This window comes from Oryx dammah, unplaced genomic scaffold (assembly GCF_014754425.2).
Source record: "Oryx dammah isolate SB20612 unplaced genomic scaffold, SCBI_Odam_1.1 HiC_scaffold_10, whole genome shotgun sequence".
In the NCBI taxonomy this organism is placed as follows: Eukaryota; Metazoa; Chordata; class Mammalia; order Artiodactyla; family Bovidae; genus Oryx; species Oryx dammah.
In genome coordinates, this window is record NW_024070194.1 from 3,861,502 (window position 1) to 3,887,202 (window position 25,701).

The window sequence follows — 25,701 nt, forward strand, 5'->3', positions numbered from 1 at the left end:
TAGAGGTAAAAATTGAGACAAAATATTTCACTGAAAAGACCTTCCTCCCCAGCTTGCGCGGATATCAACCTTACAAAAGTAATTTTTGGAGTACACTACCAAATACGCTTGTTCCAAAACTGTTATGGAAACTCCTAGTTTTTAGTAAGTACACAATTATTTCTCTCTCTCTCCCAGAACTCAGATAGCTGAAGCAAGGATGGTCCCCCCTCGGATTTCGCCCAGCACCCAGCCAATCTGAGCCCGAATGCTAATTAGTTGCTCTCCCCAGATGAACACGCCTTTGTCGCTTGTAGGGCCGGACTACAAAGCCCAGAATGCCTCGCCCCTCCCTGATCAATGAGGGCTTATTTAAATGATCTCTGAGGTCTTGGACCCAGGCCAATCAGCTGTCAGGGCTCATGATAAATCGCAATGCATTATTGATAATAATAATTACTGGGACATGCGCGTTCCGGCCGAAGGGGGGTAAATTTCCCAACTCCAGGAATTTGTGGCGGAGTGGGCAAATAACCGCGGCTCTCCAGGCGCCCCGATGCTCGCACCATGTCGAGGCGCAAGCAGGCGAAGCCCCAGCACATCAACTCGGAGGAGGATCAGGGCGAGCGGCCGCCGCAGCAGCCGGCCCCCGGGTGTGCAGATGCGGCCCCAGCGGCGCCGGCGGCGGGGGCGCCCGGTGAGTGGGGCTGGGGGGCGCGCGCCCCGGGCGGGCGGCTCCTTAGACGCTCGCCCGCCCCTCGGAGGCGCGGGCTTCGGCGAGGCCGCGGCTCCCTCCGCAGATTCGGGAACTTGGATCCGGGGGCTTAGTTCCAGGGGCGAACCGGCAGCCTGGTTCCCCACCCCCACCCCCGCCCTCGTTAATTTTACACTTTTTCTCGCTTCTCGTGGAAGTTTCACCCCCAGGTCTCGCTCTCACTGTAGGAGTGACCCCGAGCCTCTGCCTGCCCCTCGTTCCTGAGAGGTCCCCTTCTCCTCGTCCTCTGCCCCTCTCTTAATTGGCTGCACTCCCCTCACTAGTAACCTCCCCCCCACACTTGTAACTTAGGCTCCCCTCCTCCCTCCCTGGCGCCGCTTTTAAAAGAAAAGACCCCGGGGGTCCCCACTCTCTTCCCTCACCGTTGGGGGCTTTTCTAGGCGGCTGGGGAAGGGGCGCACCTTTGGAAGACCCCCCGGGGGAGGCCGATCTGTTGCACGCGCCCCTCCCGTGCCGTGAGGGGGAGGGGGCGCGACCTCTCCCCACCCCCCAGGAGCTGGGGTGCGGGCCACCCGCGCTGCGGAGGGGACGGAGGGCCGGAAGAAGTGGAGAACGAGGGCACGAGATTGCCTTCTTTTCCGTTTCAAAATTTTCTTTTTTTGGTTTCCCTCTTTTCTCCCGGGGCTACGCCGCCTGCCGATCTTCGCCCTAACCTTTCGGGGCCTGACCTCCAGCCATCTTTGATTTCCGACTTCCTAAAAATAACCGCGGGCGGCGGGAGGGGTGCGGGCCCCCGGGCGCGGGGGTCGCGCGCGCTCTGCAGTCCCGCTGGGGTGCACCCGCCTGGCGTTGCGCGTGGCTTTTCTGGCGCGCCCCGCTTTCCGAAAAGCGCGCCCCGGGGGCCGGAGGGGAGAGGTCGCGCCAGGGCTGGGCGGTCGCGGACAGGGCGAGCTCCCAGGGGCTGACCCGGCCCACGCTTCCGCGCCGCGCCTCTCCGGGGTCGGGAAGAGTTCGGGACCCCCAGCCCAGTCGGAGCGGCCGAGCGGACTCCTCTCTTCCTAATCATTTAACCTCGGGGGCTTTAGCAGCGAGTCGCTTTCTCACTATCTCCCCTCCGCCTTGGCCCGCCAAATTGTCGCCTGATAAGTTTTTCGCGTACGCGTGGGGGGAGGGGGCGTCTTTAAGCTCCTCTCAGGCCTTGTTGGTGGCTTCGCTCCCCTCGCCGCCTGCTTTCTAATTTCCCAGCGGGTGATGGGGGTGCGCGCGGCGACCCCAGTCGCTCCAATCCACTACAAGGAGGGGAAGAGCCGTCGCCGCTTTTTGGTTACCGTACCCTTTATTTCGGGGAGGGAATGGAATACATTTTCTGAATCTATAACATAATGTAAATCCCTATTTCCCCCCCTCCTCCCCAAATAATCTTTTTCCAGGGCAAGTTAAAGAGATCGGCTTGACCAAACGGGCGGCTCTGCGGTTTTTGGGGCGTCGGATGGTCAGGGCAGCGCGCACCGGAGGTCGGAGGAGGGCGGCCTCTCTTTGTGCCTTGGGAGGGGGGTTGGGGGGAAGGACGGAGAGGCTTCGTTGCCTGGCCCACCTGGAACAAAAGGGTTAACCCTCCGCCCGCCCGCTTCCTCCCGGGAAGGAGGGGCGAGCTCCTGGCTCTGACCCCTCCCCTGGTCCTGCTCTGACCTCCCCTTCCCCCTACCCGCTTCGTTTTGGGTGGGCACACTCTTAGTGCGGCTTTTGGTGGGATTTGGCATCTTAGGGGGAGCTGGTTACCGGGGGGCGAGGGGACGTTCTTAAATGAACGCTAGCTGGAGTCGGCCACCAGTTAACCCGAGCTGGTTAGGATCGCGAGCCTGGCCGTGCGCTCCCTCCACAATTGGGGAGGGGGAGTTGCTATTGATCGCTGGGGTTGCGGCGGCCGCTGAGCTGCGCGCGGGCGTCCCCTGGAGGCCCAGCCGGGAACCTCGCGCTCTGCTGAGAGGCGGGTCCCCTCGCAGGTATCGGCTCCCACCTGATGGGAGGGACGCGCTGGGCCTGGGGGTTGAAAATCTCTGGGCTGGGCGCTCCTCGGGACGCCAGTCAGTTCTTTGCGCTTTCCCTGGGGGTGCCGAAGTTTCTTTGCCAAGTCTTTAGCATTCTTGGAAAGAATTCTTCGATCCTAGTATGTGTTCGCCGAGCCCCCAGTTGCCGCCGTCAAACAGAAGGTAGCAGTAGTACATTCCCAAGCAGTCCATTTTAATGGATACATTTTGTATTTGAGCCCGTTTGCGTGTATGCGTATAATTAAAGACATCCAGTTTAGACTGATCTTATAGTGCACAGCCTATTTGGGACCACTTAAAAAAGAAATGCACTTTTTGAGGGAGGAAAATGAAGTTTGGCGATCAGTTAGATTCAGAATGTCAGGTGGTCAGGGAACTCAGGCTTTGTACAGGAAAATTAGCATTTTTTTCAAAAGAGGTTCAAATGTCCTTTGTGCTAAACTGGATTACAACCATCAATGATTAAGATTCCCCAAATTCAAATAACCGCTTAGCCCCCGTTTCTAAACTGAAATGACCTACATCTGCGGTAAGGAGTCAGAATGGGACGCTTGGGAGTTTCTGTTTTAATTGAGGGAAAGGGAAATCTTGGTGACAGTAGTCTCCGTGAATGTTGCAGGCCAAGTTTCTGGGTTTGCATCTGGCTTTCTGAAAGAGAAGGGCTACACGTTGCCCACACCTCTATTGTTCCGTTAAAAAGAAGTTGCACAAGTCGGTGCTAGCTGATCCTTCAAGCCCCTTCAGCCTTCCTCCTGTTAGGGAGCCATCTTGGGAGGGAGGGATAGAGTTAATGCTTCCTCTTTAAATGAAGTTTTTTTGTAAGGTGTAAGAGTGAGGCGTGCATTCCAATCTGGTTGTAAGACTTTCAGCTGTGTAAGCTTTGATTTCTGAGCTTCTGGGTTCTTTCTCTGTATCAGGGAGATGAAACACCCTATTTAGATAGTTTCAACTATAGAAGGCCCACTGTGTGCTGGAAATGTGATTGGTAATTAATTTTATTCAAAATAATTAAAAAAAAATTGTGTCAGGACAGCTGAACTGCCAAAGTGGGATAATTCTGCAGTTTTATTTGTAGCCCACACCAGCCTGGAGACCTCACGTACATTACTTTTGATTTTTCATTTTTGCTCAGTTTAAACTTCAGCTCCTGGTTGCAATGGCTTGCCCAGAGTTTCCTTGTCCTGTTTGGTTTGAGCTGTGCTCTAAATCCAAGAAGCTGTGTTTATCATGGTTTTAGAGGAGTTGGTTATGGGATGGGATTTTTCTGTCAGTATTCTATCAGATGGAGGAGCCGGGTTGCTGTAGGCTTTAGAATAAGGGGTCCTGGGAAGCAATTTGGAAATTAAACAGAGTTTGCATTTGGTGCTCCAGGCTTTACTGCCTTGGAAAAAATGATGGAAAGAGTTTTAAGATACCCCTTTTTCATCACCCTTCACCTGTGTGCCTTTGATTGTTTAAAAAAGCATCTAAAGCATCTGTAGAAGCCTCTAAATCCAGATAAGAACTGCATCTCCAACCATTGCCATCCATTCCCCGCCCCAGATTTCGAGTCCATGTCAGGTATTGTTCTAAGGGGTTCTGGGGAAGGAGATAGCAAAAACTGCCTGCATGAAGTTAACAACTTGCTTTTAAAAGATGAGCGCCAGTTGAGGCAAAGTGGGACCTATTTCTAGCATAAACAGCAGAGCTTGCACACGTTAGCACAAAAAACTTTGATTTTTTTACTTCTTCCTTTTCAGCAAACTTGAATTTTGATTCAGAACAGTTTGGAACAATTTTTTTTTTTGTACCTTTATTAAATGGAAACTTAATTACAGCTTTAATTTGCCACCTACAAATTAAGTTAAAGGCGTTTCTCAGATTGCTGAATGCAGATGTAAAATTAAACTGGTTTAATTTAAGTGCTTTTTTTGAACTGGTTCAGTACTTAAGGACATCTCAGTTTCCTTTTGTTTTTTGGTAAGCAGTTATCCTGCTGGTGGGGGTGTGGGGTAAGAGATATTAAGTACTTTAGATAATCTACTCGTTGTAGTTCTTTTAATATAGGAATGGGAGGAAAAAAAGATAAGCTTCAGGCATAATGCTTGTCTCAAGATACACGGTTGGTTTCTTCAGCATTTTCAGAGGCTTCAGAATTTGATTGGCCTCTGGCCAATGAGCTTTTCTTGCTATACAATAGTAAGAGTATTTTCTATCCATTTGGCAGTGATTGAATCTAAGCCCCCTGCTGGGTTTACTGCATTCTTCCAACTTATTGGATAACTAGATGCTGAGAGATAACATTCCTAAAATTCGGGAGAGGGGGTGGGGTGGAAGGATGGAAGATCTAGTTGCTGTAATCCCTCTGAACTTTGCTTTTTCCTTTTGGGAAGGGTTAACTTAAGCATACCCAGTGATTGTTCATAACAGAGTCCTCTTACTCTTGGGCAAATACGCTTTCAGTATTTGCCAATGGTGGTCTGGATGTCGAAGTACTTTACTGCACCAGCAAACAGAGCTCCTGCTGTTTGAAGACTCAGAGTGGGATGTTGCCAGTATTGCTTGGAGGCTGCAGAAGAGGCGAGCCTGTGTATACAGTGCCTGCAAGCTGGTATTCAGGTTGTAAATCACTCTTGGGAACTGCTAGGTCCTTCTGGGGCAGGGAGCTTAACCTTTTTTTGTGCCACAGTTCCCCTCCTCCAACAGAAATATTGAACCGCGTACAGTGAGATACATAGAAATACCCAGGAAATAAATTGCGTTGAGATACACTGAGCAAAAATGATTGGAAACATTTGTGATACAGTAATACGTGCTTCTTTATGAACACAGTAAAGAAGATCTAGGAGTCAGTCAGGTAACCAGAATTTCCAGTAACGCAACCGCATTAACATCATAGGAAAATAGCTGCTTTCTGTTGACGACCTAGGCATGGGCTCTGCAAAGCCTGATGAGCTGTGCTCTCAATGCTCACGATTGAAAGAATATTGTCTGTGTGGGGGTGAAAACTTTCTGGTGGGGGAGAGGGAGACAAAAACGTATATTTGGGGCTTCCCTGGTGTTCCACTGCACCGGGCACAGCTTCTTAAGATCCTGTGTGCTGTGCATCCTGGCCCCCCAAAAAAAAAATTATGGGTGTTAACAGTGGTTTGTGGTCTTCCAAAGGATCATAGTGCATAAACAGATATACAGTATGTTTGTGGTATTAAAGTTTTGGACTGGTCGGGGGGGAGAGGAAGGGAAAAAAAAATGCTTTAAAAGCTTTCCTAGAGGGGTAAAAGGAAAAAAGTGTTCTAGCAGAAAGAGTAATAAATGAGGCCGCTAACTTTAGTGCCTTTTTAAATGTATTTAAGACTAGAGTCCCATCTCTTGTGTTTTCTAGCGAACGGTGTGGCACCTTGAGTCATTTATTCCTGAGCCTCAGTTTCCACACTTGCACTTCGGAAGCAAAGATGCTTGTCTATGCTGCAAAGATAAATGAGTTAAGGTGTAAGTCTGCGTTGGGTGCTCTGTGGCAATGTGTGGGGGATGGTCGTAGTTCTGCTTTGGCGCTTAACAAGCAGAATGGGCATTTGTACACGGGCTTTGCTAGAGATTTCCAGAAGTAGCATTAGCTGAGACGAGAGAGGAGGGGTGTAACATGCTAATTAAAAAAAAAAAAAGCCAAAAGTGTATACATTTTGAAGTTTCTCTCCACCCCAGGCCTGGCTCCAGAAGCCAGGGACCAGCCTTAGCAACGCTTATTTCAGAAGTTTCCCAGGGACATGTTTATGTCTATTCCCAAACATGGCAGGGGGGAAGCACATTATGTGTACAGCCTGTTCTCTGCATTTTTTGTTCCTTTTGAAATCACATTTGAGTGGTTGTCCTATAGAGCAAGCACCTGGAGTAAAGAGCTACAAAGTAGTCATCTTTTTTCTGTACCCTGATATATTTCATCAGAATCTTGCTGGTGAACCACAGTGTATCCACTTTTGTTTGGGCTGTTTATTGCTATGAGACCTGAACCCTGGCATCACAGAAAGTAAATTCCTACCAAGGGAGTTGCTGGGTGGAAGAATTGCACTATAACGATGGTGGTGGTGGATTGGACTCTGAAGTTGTTGTATCTATTTATGCATTTACCTGGCTGGTATATTTCCCTCCCAAGAGAGAAACTTTCTAAGTTTCCCTTGGAAAGTTCTTGACACATAATTGCCAGAGTTGCACTTCCAGAAAGATGCAAATTAACACACCTTCACAAGCACCGCATTACAAATGTACAGGTAGATAGATATACCATCTTAATGATTCTGGGAACTGATGAATACTTATAACTTGATTCTTGGGAATTTGGTTGTTTTAGAGCAGTTGTGGAGTTGGAAGGAAGGTGGTACCTACCTACTGTTCCCCATGGAAATAGCTGGGGTGGATTGTGTCTTAACCCTCCCTGTCCTGCCCCCACCCCAACCTGCTCCTTCAAGCTTTCCTGTCCTCCCCAGGGGTTTCTGCAAGAGGCAAGATAGTTGCCATCTCAGTAGAAGAACTTAGTAGGAGAGGAAGGAAGTGCATGAATGAAGAGTTCAAAGGGAGAATCTTCACATGCCTGGCTTTTTTGCTTCACCGCCTTGGGGAAGTTAATGTCCCGTGCCTCAGTTTCCCTCTCTATTAAATGTAATAGTCTCTTTTGTTGTTAATTACATATAAATTACACCTGTACATAGTAAGTACTCAAAAGTTATCTATGACTACATTTTTTATTGTGTTGTCTTGGGTAAAAGTCACATCTCGGAGTCTGTTTTTCTCATCTATAAGTGGGGCTGGTGTTTAATAGGATTGGATGGCTGTAGCGTGGACCACGGGGCACCTAGAGGTTCTAGTCTGGACCGTAGGGGACTACCAGGCTGCTCGCCTTTGCATCATCAGACCCCTAGCCCTGCCTTGCATTCAGTAGGAAGTGAGAAGAGTTGTTAAAAATGAGTGAGGCTTTAAATGACTGTTGTAAGTCTTATTTTCAGCAGCCCTAGTTGCCCAGGTAACCAAGCCTCGGAAATAGACAAGGTGAGGAAATTGATGTTCACTGAACACCTTACAGTATGTGCACTTTCCCCAGATCCTAGGATGGTGCCAGGCTCGTAGTCAGCACTCACAAACCCTTATTAATCACATGACTTAACCCAGGCATCTACCTTATGTAGCTGTCATTGATTGTGCACATTTAATAGAAATCCCGAGGGATAAACCTACGATATCAAACCTGTGAATGATAGACTACTATAATTTGTTTTCTTTGCCTTGGCCTACCCACACACACCTTGCTAAACTTCTGATTACTACCTAGTCTGAAATTAGGAAAGATTAAGTCAATTTATTAAGGCTATGCTGTGGAAATTTAAAAGAGTCAGTGTTTGAAAGTCTGTTGGAAAGTATAGATCTTTCTTAAGTGAAATACACTGTTTCAAGATCAATCCCTCCCCCAAATTGTTGACTGACTCCTCAGTCAAAACCCATGGTGTTGGGAAATGTAATCACCCAAGAAGAGGCAAAATCGGTTCATTTATTTTTAAAAAGTGATTATTTTATTAAAAAAATAAATGAATACTTCCTGACATCATGGGCATTTCCCCATTCATTTGTACATTTCAAATAGGTGTTTTTTGTTTTAAACAAAAGTGGTCACTTGTTGCATACTATTCTGTGACCTACTTCCACCTAATTTCTGTCTCCGAATTCAGGACATACAGAAATTCTACATTGTTTCCATACTGTGGGTATACCAAAATTTATATTCCACCTCCCCGCCCCTTTTTCTGTGGCTGTAAACATTTCTGTGAAAAATACTCTTCTTCCTAGGTGGATCTTTGTATCCATATGCAAAGGTCTGTGACTTAGCTCAGCACACCTGGGATTGCTGCGTCTGAGCTGTGTGCCTGTGTGACTTCCGGGGTCAGGGTGTACGTACAACAGAACAGCCAGGAAATGGAAACAGTCAAGTGGCTTACAGTCTCCACTCGCCAGGGCCCAGGCAGACTGGCAGTCACTGTGAAGGAAATGGGACCCAACTGGCAAAAGGAACCCAGGGACCAATCATTTTTAGGAATAGAACTGCCCAGACTATGAAGGTTGTTTGATTGAATGTAACAGTAGTAGAAGCTGCAAATGGTGGGCGAGGAGTAAATTCTGTCATTCCATCCTTCCCTGCTTGTCCCTGGCTTCTTTGTTTAATGGCTTGTTAATCCTTTAATGTCATGCTAAGGCATTTCTACAGGTTTTCCATAATCAGGAAGGTCAGTAAAGTCTTTTTCTTGGACGTGCAATCTTTCCTTTTTTTTTCAGTCCCCGTCCCCCCACAACACACACATAAAAAGCACTCCTCGGTGTATCGGCTTTGTCTTATTTAGGTCTCCACATTTTAGGTGAATTTAGTACCACCGTCATAGTTCTTGGCACCTTTAAACTTCCACGGTCTCTGGTGGGAAGGTAGAGTTCCCACATTGTCTGAAGGAGTGATTTATTGCAGTTTCACTTCTGATGGACCCAGGGTGGAGATGAAGAGCAGGCTTCCAGTGTCATTTTAATGGATGACATGAAATCCATTTGCTTTTGTAAGCCAGCTCTGAGGTGGGGCAGAGAGCTCCGTGGGGATTATTTTAATAAATTATGTTGAGTTTCCCAGCACTGCCTTAATAATAAGTTGGTACAGATTACTAGATGGCCAGTGCAGGAGATGGAAGATACCCGACCTCAGTCCCTGGGTCAGGAAGATCCCCAGCAGAAGGAAATGGCAGCCCACTCCAGTATTCATGCCTGAAAAATTGCATAGACAGAGGAGCCCAGCAGGCTACAGCCATGAGGTTGCGAAGAGTCGAGCGTGACTTAGGGAATGAGCACACCCTAGATTGCCCAAGACAAGTCTGTTTGCACTGTTGTGGAGGCTGGACCCCTGAGGCTGAGGAGCAGCAGGGTCATTTTCTCTTGGAGGCTCCAAGGCGAGTGTGGACCACGCAGCCTGCTTGCTGCCTTCTGTTGGGTCCAGCATCCTTGGCTTAGAGCTTTGTATCTCCTGCCTTGGCCTAACACAGCCTTATTCTGTCTCATGACCTTTTTTTTTTTTTTTTTTAAATTTCTACTTACTTTTGGCTGCCCTGGGTCCCCGTTGCTGCATGCCAGCTTTCTCTAGTTGCGGTGCAAGGGCTTCTCACTGTGGTGGTTTCTTGTTACAGGACATGGGCTCTAGGCCCATGGGCTCAGTAAGTAGTTGTGGTACATGGCCTTTAATTGATTCGAGGCACGTAGAATCTTCCTGGACCAGGGGTTGAACCTGCGTCCCCTGCCTTGGCAGGTGGATTCCTAACCTCTGGACCACCAGGGAGGTTTTCCTGTCTCTTTTCTCCTTAAGGACACCAGGCATTGGGCTTGGGCTCCACTCCATAATTACAGTTGTACAGAGCCTCCCCCCCACCCCCCAGAAGAAGACCACATGTACAGGGGGACGGGTTAGGATTGGATATTTGGGGGGGTTATGATTCCACCCACTACATGAATGGTTGGCTCACTGAGACCCTCATTCCATGGTCTCCTTGTTAGGACACATCATGAAGACCTCTGAATTGTGAGTTGTGGTTCTCCCCCCTACCAGAGATCGCTCTGTGTCCTTCCTAGGGTGGAATTCTCATCTTCTCCTTCCCTCTCCTCCCAGGTGCTCCAATGAACTATCTTGGTGGCGGCGGCAGCGGCAGCGGCAGCAGCAGCGGCAACGAGGAGCTGAATGGGGACGGAGCAGGGATAAAGCGGCCCCGGCGGGAGGAGACCCACGTCTGCGAGAAATGCTGTGCCGAGTTCTTCAGCTTCTCAGAGTTCTTGGACCACAAGAAAAATTGCACTAAAACGCCCCCCGTGCTCATCTTGAAGGACAGTGAGGGGCCGATGTCGTCTGAAGACTTGTCGGGGACTGTGCTCAGCCCGCAGCCGCCGAGCCCGGGCCGGAGGGAGGGCCACCGGGACGATGGCAGCGGCGGAGGGGGCCCCGGGGACGCGAGGGAGAAGCCTGGGGCGGAGTCCGTCCTGTATCTGAAGACAGAGGCCGCCCTGCCGCCCGCGCCGCAGGACATAAGCTACTTACCCAAAGGCAAGGTGGCCAACACCAACGTCACGCTTCAGGCGCTGCGCGGCACCAAGGTGGCGGTGAACCAGCGCGGCGCCGACGCGCCCCCGGCGCCGCTGCCCGGCGCTGGCAGCCTGCCCTGGGTCCTCGAGCAGATCCTGTGTCTCCAGCAGCAGCAGCTGCAGCAGATCCAGCTCACGGAGCAGATCCGGGTGCAGGTGAACATGTGGGCCTCGCACGCCCTCCACGCGGGCCACGCGGCCGACTCGCTGAAGACGCTCGGGGGCCACGTGTCGCAGCAGGTGTCGGCGGCCGTGGCCCTGCTCAGCCAGAAGGCGGGGAGCGCCGGGCTGCCCCTGGACGCCCTGAAGCCCGCCAAGCTACCTCACGCCAACGTCCCTTCCGCCGGCGGCTCCGCCTCCCCGGGGCTGCCGCCCTTCGCGCTGAAGCCGGACGCCACCCGGGTGCTCCCCGGCGTCCTGTCGCGCCTCCCCGGGGCGCTGCTCCCCCAGGCCCCGGGCTCTGTGCTCTTCCAGAGCCCCTTCTCCGCGGTGGCCTTAGACCCGTCCAAGAAAGGCAAAGGGAAGCCACCGAGTGTCTCCCCGGTGGAGGTCAGACTCAAGGACGAGGCTCTCTGCCGGCACAAGTGTAAGTACTGTAGCAAGGCTTTTGGGACTGATAGCTCCTTGCAGATCCACCTGCGCTCCCACACCGGAGAGAGGCCCTTCGTGTGCTCCGTGTGCGGCCACCGCTTCACCACCAAGGGCAACCTCAAGGTGCACTTCCACCGGCACCCCCAGGTGAAGGCTAACCCCCAGCTGTTGGCCGACTTCCACGACAAGACGGCGGTGGGCGGCGGCCTCCCCTTCGCGCTGGCCGGCCCCGTCCCCCTCGAGGAAGCCGGGCTCTCCCTAGACAGCAAACCCGCGCTCGCGGCGGGGACCCCCAGTGTCCTAGGGCTAGCTCAGAATCTCCCCTCGGGCCCTCACCCCAAGGACGTCGCAGGGGGCCCATTGCCCGGCGACCTGCAGCCCGGGCTGTCTCCGGAAAGCGAGGATGGCTCCATCCTGCCCGGCGTGGGGCCGACCCATCCCTCCCCCAGGGTCGGAGGCTTCCCGGGGGGTGGGCCCCCCGAGCCGGGGTCGGAGACCCTGAAGCTGCAGCGGCTGGTGGAGAACATAGACAAGGCCACCGCCGACCCCAACGAGTGTCTCATCTGCCACCGCGTCCTCAGCTGCCAGAGCTCGCTCAAGATGCACTACCGCACGCACACCGGGGAGAGGCCCTTCCCGTGCAAGGTCTGCGGCCGCGCCTTCTCCACCAAAGGCAACCTGAAGACGCACCTGGGGGTGCACCGCACCAGCGCGTCGCTGAAGACGCAGCACTCCTGCCCGATCTGCCAGAAGAAGTTCACCAATGCGGTCCTGCTGCAGCAGCACATCCGCATGCACATGGGTGGCCAGATCCCCAACACGCCTCTGCCCGAGAGCCCCTGCGAGTTCGCGGGGCCCGAGCCCTCGGCGGCCGGGGAGAACGGCAGCCCCGGCACGCCCGCTCACGACGGGGTCGTGGAAGCCATCGACGTAGACGAAGCCTGCCCCCAGGAGGCCCCCGGCAGCTCCTTGAGGGTCCCCGGGCCCCTCGCCGGCGTCCACGCGGCGTCCCCTACCCCGGGGCTGGCCACGGCGGCTTCGCTGGATGTCCCGGTGAAGGCGGGGCTCGCCGCGCTTGTCCTGCAGCGGCAGGGAAGCCGAGAAAACGGGTCCGCGGAGAGTGACGGCCTGACCAACGACGACGCCTCCTCGGTGCTGGGTGACCCCGAGTACGCCAGCCGAAGCCCAGACATCCTGGAGAGCACGTCCTTCCAGGCGGTCTCGCCGGCCCATAGCCAGGCGGAGAGCGTCAAGTCCAAGTCTCCGGACGCCGATGGCAAAGGGGACGGCTCCGAGAGCAGCCGCACTGAGATGGAAGGTGATAGAGCTTTGGATTTCACTTAGGTCCATTCTGGGCTCGAGGTCATCTGGAAGGAACCGGGGTGACCTTGACTGATGGAGAGTGAACTAGCTCCTCTGTAGGGCAAGTAGTGACTACCTCTGTCATAGTCCTGACATGCTTTTACTTAGGACAGTTTACTTTGCTTGGTTTTGATTTTTGTGTTGGAGGCCCTTGGTGGCCACGCGGGGATTCTTTTGAATTAATGCTATCCTAGAAGAGTATTTCAGGAAGTGGACACCAGTGAGATAATTCATAGTTCCTTGATTGAGAGCTCCCACTCCCTAATGGAAGAGTCACAGATGGGTCATTCTTGAGGGAGAAAAGAGAATCTAACCTATTTTAAATTGTGGGATGCCTGTTGATGGCATTAATGGTCGAATGGAGAGGACACCATTGTAGAATCGGAAAGATGGTGTCAGACCAGACTTTAAAAGTGACTTGATGTCGGGATTGAACTTGCAATTTCGTTGCATGTGTTTCTGATGCCGATACCTTTTAAAATCCAAAATACTGGGTTGGCCAGAGACTCTGTTCAGGCTTTTCCACCTCCTGTTTTGGGGAACCCGAACGAATTTTTTGGCTCACCCAATAGGAAAATTCTTCTAAATTTTTGGAGTCGTCATTCTCTGTGTAGCTAAATAAGAAGAAAGCTGCTTCCAAGGTGTAAATTTCCTGAAAGGTGTTTCCAGACTCTGAAACGTCGGGGCAGTGGTGGTCAAAACTCCTTTCTTGGTTTGAAGAATGTATGATGACCTGATGATAAAAGGTTTTTTTTTTTTTTTCTTTCCCCTGTGCGCAGGTCGGAGCAGTGTTCCATCGACATTTATCCGAGCCCAGCCAACCTATGTCAAAGTTGAAGTTCCTGGTGGGTTTGTGGGTCCCACGACCATGTCCCCAGGTATGACGCCTCTGTTAGCAGCCCAGCCCCGACGACAAGCCAAGCAGCACGGCTGCACGAGGTGCGGGAAGAACTTCTCGTCGGCCAGTGCGCTTCAGATCCATGAGCGGACTCACACCGGTGAGAAGCCCTTTGTATGCAACATATGTGGTCGTGCTTTCACCACCAAAGGCAACTTGAAGGTGAGCTTCCTTAAGGCTTCCGCTGGGGGGTGCGGGGAGCTTGGTGTTAAGCAGTGACGTTCATCCCTAATAAATCCTTCCATCAGGGCCAAGGGGGATATTACATCATGCCATGTCAAAACTGGCTCTTGAAATAGTTTTTTTTTTTTTAATTTTTACTTTTACTTTATTTTACTTTACAATACTGTATTGGAAATAGTATTTTTTAAAAAGGAATAGTGGATAGGACTGTGTGCTTCCACTGCTGGGCCCCAGGTTCAAGCCTAGGTTGGGGAACTAAGATCCTGCCAGTTCTGCAGTGCGATGAAAAAAAAAAGAAACAGGCTTCCTCACATTACAGCATCTCTGAAGTTAGGATATTAGTTGTCTTCATAAAATCCTGCAGATCTGGAAACGTAGATGGGGATTGTCATGTTCGTAATGTAAAATTGATAAATCCCTTACGGGTTTGTCTTGAGCTTTTAGACCGGACTACCTACCATGGTCTTCAGCTTTTTATTTTAAAAAAGGGATTTGAAAACTCAAGCCAAACTGGGAAAACGATTGCAGAAAGGAGGCCAGGTTGAAGAAGCAGCAGGCAGCAGAGTATCTTTGCTCTTCAGAAGAGTCCCTGTCTTGCTTGCCACTGTAGATGAAATAAGATTCACTCCTGGTGGCTTGCGTAACCTTCCCAGCTAGGCTTATTTTTTCCTCAGCAATGATTGCTCCTGTTGACACGATGTGTCTAGGTAATGTCAGCTCCATCAGGGCAGGGTCTGTTTTGTTCAAAAATTAATTTTTATAACTCAAATTTTTTAAAGGGGGAAGTTGCACAGAGATGCTCACACACTTTGCTAGTTTCTCCCGGTGGTAGAATTTTAATTTTGCTCAGCTGTAGAATGAATGGGCTTCTCAGGAGGCGCTAGTGGTAAAGAACCCACCTGCCAGTGCAGGAAACATACAAAAGACATGGGTTCGATCCCTGGCAGGGCATGGCAGCCCACTCCAGTATTCTTGCCTGGAGAATCCCATGGACAGAGGAGCCTGGAGGGCTACAGTCCATGGGGTTGGTCGCAGAGAGTTGGACACGACTGAATTGACTTAGCAAATGTGCATAAAATCAGTAGTAACCAGGGCCTTGACACTGATGTAAGCTCCTGGTCTCACATATTTTCCCATTTCATCTGCGCTCGGTGTCTGTATGCCTTCGGTTCCATACCATTTGTTACTTCTGTAGGTGTGTGTGTTAACACATTGTAACTCTAGCACTCAAAACAACACTATACTCCCTAGTAGGTGTTGACAGAAGTGCACGTGAATAGCGAATGGGGAAACTTGGAGTGTGCTTCCCCAGCTTTGCCTCTAGGGAGGAATGTGGGCCCATTGTTGCCAGATGGTCTGATTGTCGGCCCCCCCCCCCCCCAAGAGAATAGATAATCTGGATCTTTTAATCTAATTTTTCTCTTGGCTGCTCTCTGCAGCTTGTGAGATCCTAGTTCCCTGATACAGGGTTTTACCCTGTGTCCCTCGCAGTGGGAGCATGGAGCCATAACCACTGGACCACCAAGGAATTCTCCGAAATCTAATTTTAAAATAGAAGTTTAGATGGACCAGACCTGTGGGCAGACTTGGCTTTGATTGGCCTACATGCAAAAACCTCTGTTTTGGTGGAAACCTTTCTGTTCCTCTTCCCACAGGTCCATTACATGACACACGGGGCCAACAACAGCTCAGCACGCCGTGGCAGGAAGCTGGCCATCGAGAACACCATGGCTCTGTTAGGAACGGACGGAAAGAGGGTCCCCGAGATGTTTCCCAAGGAAATCATGGCCCCTTCGGTGAGCGTGGACCCCGTCGTGTGGAACCAGTATGCCACCATGCTCAACGGTGGTCTGGCCATGAAGACCAACGAGATCTCCGTAATTCAGAGTGGTGGCATCCCCACCCTCCCCGTGTCCCTGGGGGCCAGCTCCGTGGTGAATAACACAGCCGCCTCCAAGATCGACGGCTCCCAGTCTGCCACCGGTGCCGAGGTGGAGAAGCCAGGGACGGCTGACAACGTCCCCAAACACCAGTTCCCGCACCTCCTGGAAGAAAACAAGATCGCAGTCAGCTAAGCCGGACGCGCCTCCGAGGAGCAGTGCACACAGTGACCTCTCTAGAGAACTGTATCTTTTTTTGTTCGCTCTCTTTTTTTTTTTTTTTAAGGCCCCCATCTCCTCCAGTTTTCTTCCTGATGTGCAAATAATGTTTACAGTTGTGACAACCTCAGGCACGTCTTACAATCACAATGTTGCTATGCTGCTTTGCAAAAAAAGAAAAAAGAGAGGAAGAAAAAAAATTCTTACTAAAACAAATACTAGTATTTTTTTAAATTTTGGAAGAAAGCGGGTCTTGCAAAGTAGTTTTGTTACTTGCAACAAACTATATACATAAAAACCTTTGTACAACCTCGAGTAACTGTTTCCAAAGACAGTCACCTCTTTCAAGTTGGAAGGTATTGAACCACCATGGAGAAGACACCTGTTTCACCTGCTTGGGGTGGGGGGGTGGCAGGGGGTGGGGCGGCTGTATGCTCGATTCTGCGGGGACTGGATTCGGGTAAGTGGACGTGGTCTGTCATCTGTTTCGGGACCCATTTTTGTATTCTCCCAACCCTACACCCATTTTTCTTTTGTTTTTTTGAATGTATTTTTTTTTTTTTTTTAAACCAAGGTTGTAGAATTCCAAAGTGTTTTTCAACCTTGGAACCTTAAGTAGGATGCCCTCAAGTGGACTGATTTTAGTCCTTAGAGAGTCAGTGTGTGTGTTGCTGCTTATTTAAATACAGTTCAGTTGGAGCCTCAAGAGTGCCAAGGTCCTCTCTACCCTTCCAGATGCCGCCTTCTTCCTAAAACCAGGAGAGGTGAACACCTGAGCAGGGAATCTCAGGTGATGTAATTTAGTCCACCAGTGCCTGCTCTGTTGAAGAGCTCGGTGTCCATTCTTGAAGAAACAAACTCGTGGAAGGGCATGTTTTCTTATTATATACTAAAAACTTCTTATACTAATTTGTACCAACATTTCCTTGATTGTGACTTACGCCGAGTAATTATGAAGATTTTTTTTTTCTGAGTATTGCATGAAGGCTACCAAGTTGGAACAGGCAAGTCCTGGATGTGAAAGCTTTAATTTATCTACCTCATTCTGTGTTATTTTTGTAGCTATAGTCTCTATTTTCCTATTGGATGACCGCTGAAGTGTTCCTAGACCCTATCGTAAACCTAAGAGTTGATGTATTGGTGGGAGCAGCTGGAAGTTCAAGATGTTGTGATTCTTTTTCTTCTTCTTCTTAATCCCCCTTTTGTATATGTGATATTAAGCAGACGATGAAGCGTTCCTCTTGAAGATTTAACAAGCAAGGAGAAAGACCCACATTTCTGGGTGAGACGTCTTTGCCCCTCTGTTTGGAAGAGTGGATTGTGGCTCTTCTCAAGTCTGTCTCTTAGTAATTGCACCTGACTTTAGGACTCCCCCCCACAAATTTTTTTGTTTTGTTTTGCCAAGTTGTGCCTTTCCTTCTGGAATTGTAAGTGAACACAATGATAGTACCTGTTTACACTGTGAAGCGGATATTGTTACAGAAGATAGACCAGAGGCTTTCTCACTTGTTAAGCTTAATAATGCCTTGTGAATGTATGATCTACGGAGAAACCCCTGTAGTTTTTACCTGCTGATGCTGTCTGTCTGTTGGAGAATAAATTTTGAATGGTTCTTTTTTTTTCACCACCAGGCGTGTATGTAAATTTTTCTGTTAGTTTCTGCTCCACACCTGAGAGTCCTTTCCTGACAATCATTTCCAGCTGCCTTGGGAGAAATTCCACCCAACTAAGTAGGATAGGGGCTTCCGCGATGTCTCAGTGGTAAAGAATCTGCCTGCAGCTCAGGAGACACGCTGGGTCAGGAAGATCCCCTGGAGGAGGGCATGGCAACCCACTCCAGTATTCTTGCCTGGAGAACTCCACAGGCAGAGGAGCCTGGCGGGCTACGGTCCATGGGGTCGCAGAGAGGCGGCACGACTGAGGTGACTTGAGCACGCAGCACAAACAGGCTACTTCCAGCTTTCTGAACCAAACAAGCAAAATGAGGTGGCTGACGTATTGAACACTTACTATGTCCTAGATGAGATGGGCATAAAAATTGGTCCCAACTCTGGATCACAGGATTCTCTTGGTTCAGTCTGTTGAGACTGAGGAAGGCAGGCACGTGGGGCCAAAGCCACGTGTGGTGGGCGCCTCCTTCGCCTTCCAGATAGTGGTTCTTGGCAGTTCGTAACCCAGGGAGCACGCGTGCAACGGCATGCTTCATCATTCTCCAGTAATGTACAAAGAAAGCAGGCCAGTGCGAGCAATTTCTAAGGTGGGTTTTCTGTGTGTCTTCAAATATGGACACAGAGCAACAGTAAGTATTTCAGGGGGAGTTGCAGTTTCCTTGGTTCCAGCGAGTACATTTTATCCCCCTCCCCACAACCGCCTTCATCAGGTCACCCCAGGACATTTGAACGCTTGTGGCTGGAAGTTACAAAATGGTAGAACCTTGGTTGTAGGCTCTTTCCTGGGTTTCGGGGAAGCCTATTTTGAATCCACCGAAGAGGTATATTTGGCTAAGTTTGTGATTCTGACCTTTTTTTTTTTTTTAAATCTATTGTGGACCACGTTTGAAGCCTTTATTGAGTTTGTTACAATACTGCTCGTGTTTTATGTTTTGTGTTTTTGACTATAAGGCATGTGGGGTCTTAGCTCCCCAACCAGGGGTCGAACGAGTCCCCACGGCATTGGAAAGTACAGCGCTAACCACTGGACCACCAGGCAGTCCCCGACCCTGTCTCCGATTAAGATCTAAACACCGTAGTGGCTAATTCATGACTTTGCTTGCTTCTCCCCTCGGCCCCATTTATTTTATAGATTCGGTAACCATGGTCATTTAAAGGGGCACTTTTTCTGGTGGAGAAAGCATATGCTTCTTGTGGCGTAATCATTCTCTGTCCTGGCAACTCCTTGTTTACAAACAAAATCATTAATGACTACAACAAGAAATGTGCAATTTCTCTTCACAGAAAGTGAGTTACTGGCTTTCAGAGCTATTAACATCTCCTAATACGCTGAGAGAAGCAACTTCTTTTGGTCTAGGGATCCTGCTTTGGTCCTGGTATCCATGAAAACTCAGATTTCCCCCTAAATTAAAAAAAAAAAGCAAAAAACCCCAGGTCCTTCCTACTTTGCTGTGATTCAACTATTTCTAAATAATGAAAATGGAGCATTAGCTAAACATGGCCAAAATGAGGAGAAGGAAGCAAATTTGCCTCTCAGAAGTGGATGCTGCAATTGAGGTATTAAGGGTAAGACCTCACAAATGTGTTTAAAAGAAGCATCAAACTGTGCATTTGAAAGTCTTAAATTTTTTCTAAGTTTTTGAGTGTGCTGGGTGTTTGCTACCGCTCACAGGCTTTCGCTGGCTGTGGCGGGTCGGGCTGCTCTAGCTGTGGTGTGTGGTCTCCTGGTTGCGGTGGCTTCTCTTGGGGAGCCTCGGCTCTGGGGCTCCCGGCCCTTAGTAGCTGCAGCGCCTCAGGCTTAGTTGCCCGGAGGCACGTGGAGTCTTCCCAAGCTAGAGCCAGGGATTGAACCAGTGACCCTGCCTTCCAAAGCCGATTCTTAATCCTGAAGTCTAAATGTTTGAAGGTGACCTTTCTGGGAGAAGGAACTTCCCAAACGATTTGTATTTCTTTCCCTCTTGTCCCCCTCTTCTGTCATTTCCATCCTCCAACCCTTGTAAGTTCAGTTCAGTCGCTCAGTCGTGTCCTGCTCTTTGTGACCCCATGAATCGCAGCACGCCAGGCCTCCTTGTCCATCACCAACTCCCGGAGTTCACCCCAACTCATGTCCATCGAGACGGTGATGCCATCCAGCTATCTCATCCTCTGTCATCCCCTTCTCCTCCTGCCCCCAATCCCTCCCAGCATCAGAGTCTTTTCCAATGAGTCAACTCTTCACATGAGGTGGCCAAAGTACTGGAGCTTCAGCTTTAGCCTCATTCCTTCCAAAGAACACCCAGGGCTGATCTCCTTCAGAATGGGCTGGTTGGATCTCCTTGCAGTGCAAGGGACTCTGAAGGGTCTTCTCCAACACCACAGTTCAAAAGCATCAATTCTTCGGTGCTCAGCTTTCTTCACAGTCCAACTCTCACATCCGTACATGACTACTGGAAAAACCATAGCCTTGACTAGATGGACCTTTGTTGGCAAAGTAATTGCTTTTGAATATGCTATCTAGGTTGGTCATAACTTTCCTTCCAAGGAGTAAACGTCTTTTAATTTCCTGGCTGCAGTCACCATCTGCAGTGATTTTGGAGCCCAAGAAAATAAAGTCTGACACTTCCCACTGTTTCCCCATCTATTTGCCATGAAGTGATGGGACCAGATGCCATGATTTTAGTTTTCTGAATGTTGAGCTTTAAGCCAACTTTTTCACTCCCCTCTTTCACTTTCATCAAAAGGCTAACCCTTTGTAAACCATCTATTAATTCAGGTGTGGTGGTGTTCCGTCTGACTCTTTGTGACCCCATTGTAAACCATCTATTAATTCAGGTGTGGTGGTGTTCGGTCTGACTCTTTGTGACCCCATTGACTGGCTCGCCAAGCTCCTCTGTCGATGGAATTCTTCAGGCAAGAATACTGGAGTGGGTTGCCATTTCCTTCTCCAAGGGATCTTCCCGACCCAGGGATCGAGCCTGTGTTTGTTACTCTCCAGCACTGACAGGCAGGTTCTTTATCATCTGAGCCACCAGGGAAGCCCATTAATTCAGGGAAGGGTTTGGGCAAAGGATGCAGAGGCTTATTTTACGCTGAAGGGATAATTGTTGGTCCTTAAAAGCACTGAAAGGACCTTCTGTATCATCCCATGGTTCGTGCTTTTGCCTCCTTAACTATTTACTTCACCCGAACCAGCTTTTTGTTTTGTTTTGCTTTTTAATGCTTACTGGCTATCCTGATGGCCTTCAGGCCATCCTGGTGGGAGAAATCGTTTTCACTGACCTTCCTAAATATCCTGAGTTAATTGTGTTGGAGGCTGATTCTGTCTGCACTTTCTTGTGTGGTGAAGACCCCATGGGACCCAGGACAGGAAATTATAATGGAATTTAGGATTGCTCATCTTTGGGATTCCACACAGCAGGAAATTGTTCTTAAAAATGGGGAAATAGAAGAGAATTGCTTACAGTTGCCAACTTTTTATCAAGTAAGAATGATAAAAGCCCCTCTTTTGTGCTTCCCTGTTGTATTATCTACATGGCGTTTTGCACTCGGAAATGTTGGCTTGTTTATTCTGTCTATCCTGTTAAAGTATAACCTTTTGGAATGGGAAAATCAAGACTCCTACAAATCTAAAATGAACAGGTATCCAAGATTCTATCAACAGTTACAACTGATTGAAAGGAGAATTGAAAAAAAGTCCTCAATTTCAGGTGATCAGGAAGATTGAAGTAAACTAATGCGAAAAAGGAGTCAATCTTCACAGGGCTAGAATCAACTGCATTCCTCTGGGCAAAGGTCATTTGCATCTCTACCAAGGAGAACCATTTGTGTTAACAGTATTCTGTTGCAGAGTAGCTCAGTGACAATGAAAGAGGTAGGCAACCCGGAACGCCTGCTAGACAGGTCATCTGGTCATCTTGCTGATTTCGGTCTTGTCTTAGATCTAGGTACCAGCAGAGACCTCAGCTCTGGGCAGCAGGTATCCCCCAGTACCTGGAATATTGTAGGTGCTCGGTGAAGATGGCTTGAATGAATGAACGTTCAGTGGTGTTTTCCTTAAACTCCCCAATGTCTGTCTGTCTGGAGATAAAAACATTACCATACAAACTAATATAATTAGATCCTAACAAATAGAGTTGCTTATGGGAAGCACTTGGAGAGTTCTTTCCCCAAAAAAGGGGAACCGGGAAGATGAGGTCAGTGTTAGAGATACGGTCTTAGTAGATTAACACCACGTTTCCAGCCCTGTGGGTCTCAAGTAGGGACATTTCGCCATGTCTGAAGACGTCAGTGGAGGTCACAGCCTGGGAGAAAGGGGTGAGCTGCTCCTGGCACGTCGTGGGTGGACACCAAGGTTGCTTCTGCACGTCCTCCAGTGCGCGGGGCAGCCCCCCCCCCCAATCTGGGAATAGCCCCAAAGTCAGTAGCACCCCCGAGAAACTCAAAAGGACTACCTGGGGCATTCGTCCACAGAGAAGATTGTAGGCACCAACACAAGTCTCCCCAGTCTGGGTTTACCCAAAACATTAAAAAAGATCAGTTTGGCCGCCCTGAGTCTTGGCTGCAGTATCTAGGCGGGGCGTGTGAACTCCCGGTTGCAGCACGTTAGATCTAGTTTCCTGGCCCTGCATTGGGAGAGCAGAGTCTCGGCCACTGGACCGCCAGGGAAGCCCCTATCCAAAACAGTGTCATTAGGCCTTTCTTTGGTCCGCCTTTCCCTGCCTCGCTTTCACCCCTGCTAGTATCCTGCGCTCTGCAAACAGCCTCAGCCAGCTTGGAGAACTATGGAAATGAGGCTCCAGGGTAAGCTGGACTGAGTCTCACAATAGATGATGGTCTGGGCCCAGTATCTGTTGGTGAGGTTTGGTGACCTCTGTGGACCTCTGTGGAAAGACGAGGCTGGGCTAGGTCGGCTTGTCTGTTAAAGACCATTCTGTTCCAGGTGTCTAGGGGTCAGTGACTTCTTGTTGGATGGAGCCTGCTCCAGAGCCTGTTGGGTGGACAGGGCTGTCAAAGGCCGTGAAAGGGGCTCCTCAGAAAGCAGGACCCTAAGGTAGCTGTTTCTAGGGCTACCAGGAGAAGGCAGGGCCGAGCCGGGAAAAGGGCTTCAGACACCTCCCCCCAGCCCCGCCCCATCACTGTCCCACTCTGCTGCTCTCCTGGACCCTGGCACTGTTCCCGCCAGCCCCACAGGCCCTGTGCTATCTCACAAGTCTCTGGATCTTTCTCACCAAGAGATAAAAGCCTTTAAGTGCCTCCCTTCCTCAGGGATTGCCTTCCTGGAAGGGAGTCATTTTTGTCTTTTGCAGTGATTATAAAAGCACACAAAGAAATTTGGAAAATGCAAAGGCAATAAAAAAGTGCCTCTCTTTCCCTATGAAAATATTCTTACCTTTGGAGATTAGGAGGGGCTCTTGGTCTTTTCAAAATTCATCTAAAGAAAAACTTAAAAAGTGATACCTGTTGACTAGAGAAAAAGTAGAAAGTAGAGACGAGAAAATTTGAGATCCATTTAAATGTACCACAATCATGCAAAATGTTAATGAGGAAAACTGCTGGGTTTGGGATCAGGGTGGATATGGAGTGGATATATGGAGCTCTCTGTACCAACTACTACAGAAATAATTATAGTTCAAATATCTACCGAGAATGTTGTCTGGACACCACCATTTGATAACACTGATGGTATTTTTTATTTTTTACTCTTTTTAAAAAAAGAATTCTGTTTTATTTTCTTTGTGCCAAGTCGTTGCTGCAAGGCCTTTTCTCTAGTTGTGGCGACGGGGGGCCGCTCTGGCTGCCCTCGGGCTTCTCACTGTGATAGCCTCTCGTTGCAGAGCATGGGCTCTCGGGCACGTGGGCTCAGCAGCTGGGCATCGGGGCTCAAGAGCACAGGCTCAGCAGTTGTGGCGTGTGGGCTTAATTGCTGCTTAGAATGTGGGATCTTCCGAGACCAGGGATCAAACCCATGTCTCTTGCATTGGCAGGCAGATTCCTTACCACTGAGTCACCAGAGAAGCCTTGTTTTTTAAATTAGTAATGGAGGAGGAGGAGGAGGAGAAATTATAATCACTAACCTTGGTGACAATTTACTATGTGACATGCATTGCACTGTTTTTATATTTTGCTATTACTGCTCCGAATTCTGGCAACAATCCTGAGCTGCCCACAATTTTCCCTGTATCTATGCAGCTTTCAAATTGCTTTGTGTACACAGTTGGTTCATTTAATCCTTCCAACAATCCTATGAGGCATGTGTGTGCGTGTGCGTGTGTGTGTTGCTCAGTTGTATCCGATTCTTTGTGAGCACTACCAGGTGCTCTGCCCATGGGATTCTCCAGGCAAGAATACTGGAGTGGGTAGCCGTTCCCTTCTCCAGGGGACCTTCCTGATGCAGGGGTCCTTTACCATCTGAGCCACCAGGGAAGCCTCCCATTTTACAGATGAGGAAACTGAGGCCCAACTGTTTGAATGTCGCCTCTGGTTCTACAGTTGTGAGGTGCTGAAGCGATACAGGATCTCAGATGAGGGGCCACTATTACTACTCTGTACTCTAGACAGTTGAGGGCACAGCCTGGTGAGTGAGGGAGGCCAGAGGTGGGCGCCCGGAGGACCAGAGGGAGCTGGAAGGTATTTGAGATCAGGATTCGTAGTTGCCTGGAAATGTCAGGATCACTGGTTCCACTGGTCACTGGAGGGCATTTTTCCTTCCTTCTGGAGCACAGAAGACCAGGCCTGAGAGCCCAGTCTCGTTCCTTCCTAACCACATTGCTTTGTGCAGGCCGCTCTGAGTTTCTTGTTTCCTCACCTGTGAAATGGGTGTAAAGACTCAGCTGGCAGGGCTGCTTGGAGGATGAAATATGGGATTCCACGGTGTTATAGGTGCTTGATGAAAACAAGAGCTCACCTTTATCGGCTCCCAGCTGTGTGGGGCCCTTGGATTAAAGGGCCATGATCTCTTTGGTCTTCTCTGCACCCTTGTGTGGTGGTGGAGTGGAGAAGAGGGCCTGAGGTGGGTGGGGTTTGAGAGGGGACCTCCAGGGAGCAGGTGGGAGAGGGTGGGGCCCCCTCTGATGCCATAATTGGTGGGTCAGGGTGTTTACATTGCCTTCACTCAATAAACCTTTCCTGAGAGTTGACTGCGTCATGCTGTGTGCCTGGCACCGTCCCGCATACAGAGAGAAAACCCGACGCAAAGCAGGTCAGGTCTGTTAGCCAAAGAATGCCGTTTCCCCTTCAAAGGTGCAATACAGCAACCTAGCTACATGCTTTTCTCGAGGAATTTCATCGGGACATGAGATAAGTCACACTTCTTGGTTTGTATCCGCCTTCCTTCACTCAGGGCCCCGGACACAGATACTTGGTGGCTGCGCCCTTATTCACAGCAAACGAATTAAAAGGCACCCACATCCCACATCAATGTGTTATTAGGTGTAACTACTTAAAGACTCCCTTTAGTTGCAGTAGGCTAGGTACCATGGTGTTACAGTTTGGGGTTCATTACACTTGGACTCATTACACATTGATTTCATTACACATGGATTTTTAACTTCCCTCCTTCCTACACGGTTCGTTTTCTTTCTTTTCTTAAATTTTTATCAGGGTCCTTGGAAAGTGAGTGGATCCTGGACACTGTGGGAGAGGAGGTAGGTGTGGACGCAGGTCTGGGCGAAGAAGTCCGTGTGTTTCTCAGTGTGGGTGAATGTGTCTGTGTGACAGAGCACGCGTGTCAGCCCCAGAGGCGGGTGAGGGGTGAGTGTGAGATGGAGGGTGTACACGTGTGTGAGTGCACACTGTGATGGGGAATTTCGGGGTCCAGGTGGGAGAGTGGGGGGCAGTGATGGTGAAGGATGGTGGCTGAGGGAATCTGGAGAGCAGTGAGGCAGTGTGTCCCTGTGATTGTGATTCCTGGGGGCACACGTGTGTGTGAGGTCCAGGGTGGACAATGGGTGTGAGTGTGGCAGGGTGTGTGCCTGTGGGGGTGAGCGTGAGTGACCGAATGTCAGATGCTGGTAGGGAGGGAGCGGGTGAGAATGTGTGTGTGTGTGTGTGTGTG

The 25,701-nt window shown here is 49.7% G+C and overlaps 1 protein-coding gene and 1 long non-coding RNA gene across 3 annotated transcripts in view; both read left to right on the forward strand.

Moving 5' to 3' along the window:
• Positions 1-546: 546 nt before the first annotated feature.
• SALL4 (spalt like transcription factor 4) lies at positions 547-17,626 on the forward strand. 2 transcript variants are annotated; one of them, XM_040248110.1, is made up of 4 exons: positions 547-676; positions 10,400-12,775; positions 13,599-13,879; positions 15,556-17,626. In XM_040248110.1, exons 1-4 carry the CDS (start codon positions 547-549, stop codon positions 15,973-15,975), a joined length of 3,207 nt encoding a protein of 1,068 aa, XP_040104044.1. In that variant the 3' UTR covers positions 15,976-17,626. The 2 variants fall into 2 exon arrangements, with proteins under 2 accessions (XP_040104044.1, XP_040104045.1); XM_040248111.1 differs by having other exon boundaries at positions 10,400-11,452.
• A 7,217-nt stretch (positions 17,627-24,843) lies between these two features.
• The window catches only part of LOC120869058, a 3,380-nt gene continuing 2,522 nt past the window's right edge, over positions 24,844-25,701 (forward strand). The window contains exon 1 of the long non-coding RNA XR_005722419.1: positions 24,844-24,855. This is a non-coding gene — a long non-coding RNA (uncharacterized LOC120869058). The remainder of the gene's footprint in view (positions 24,856-25,701) is intronic.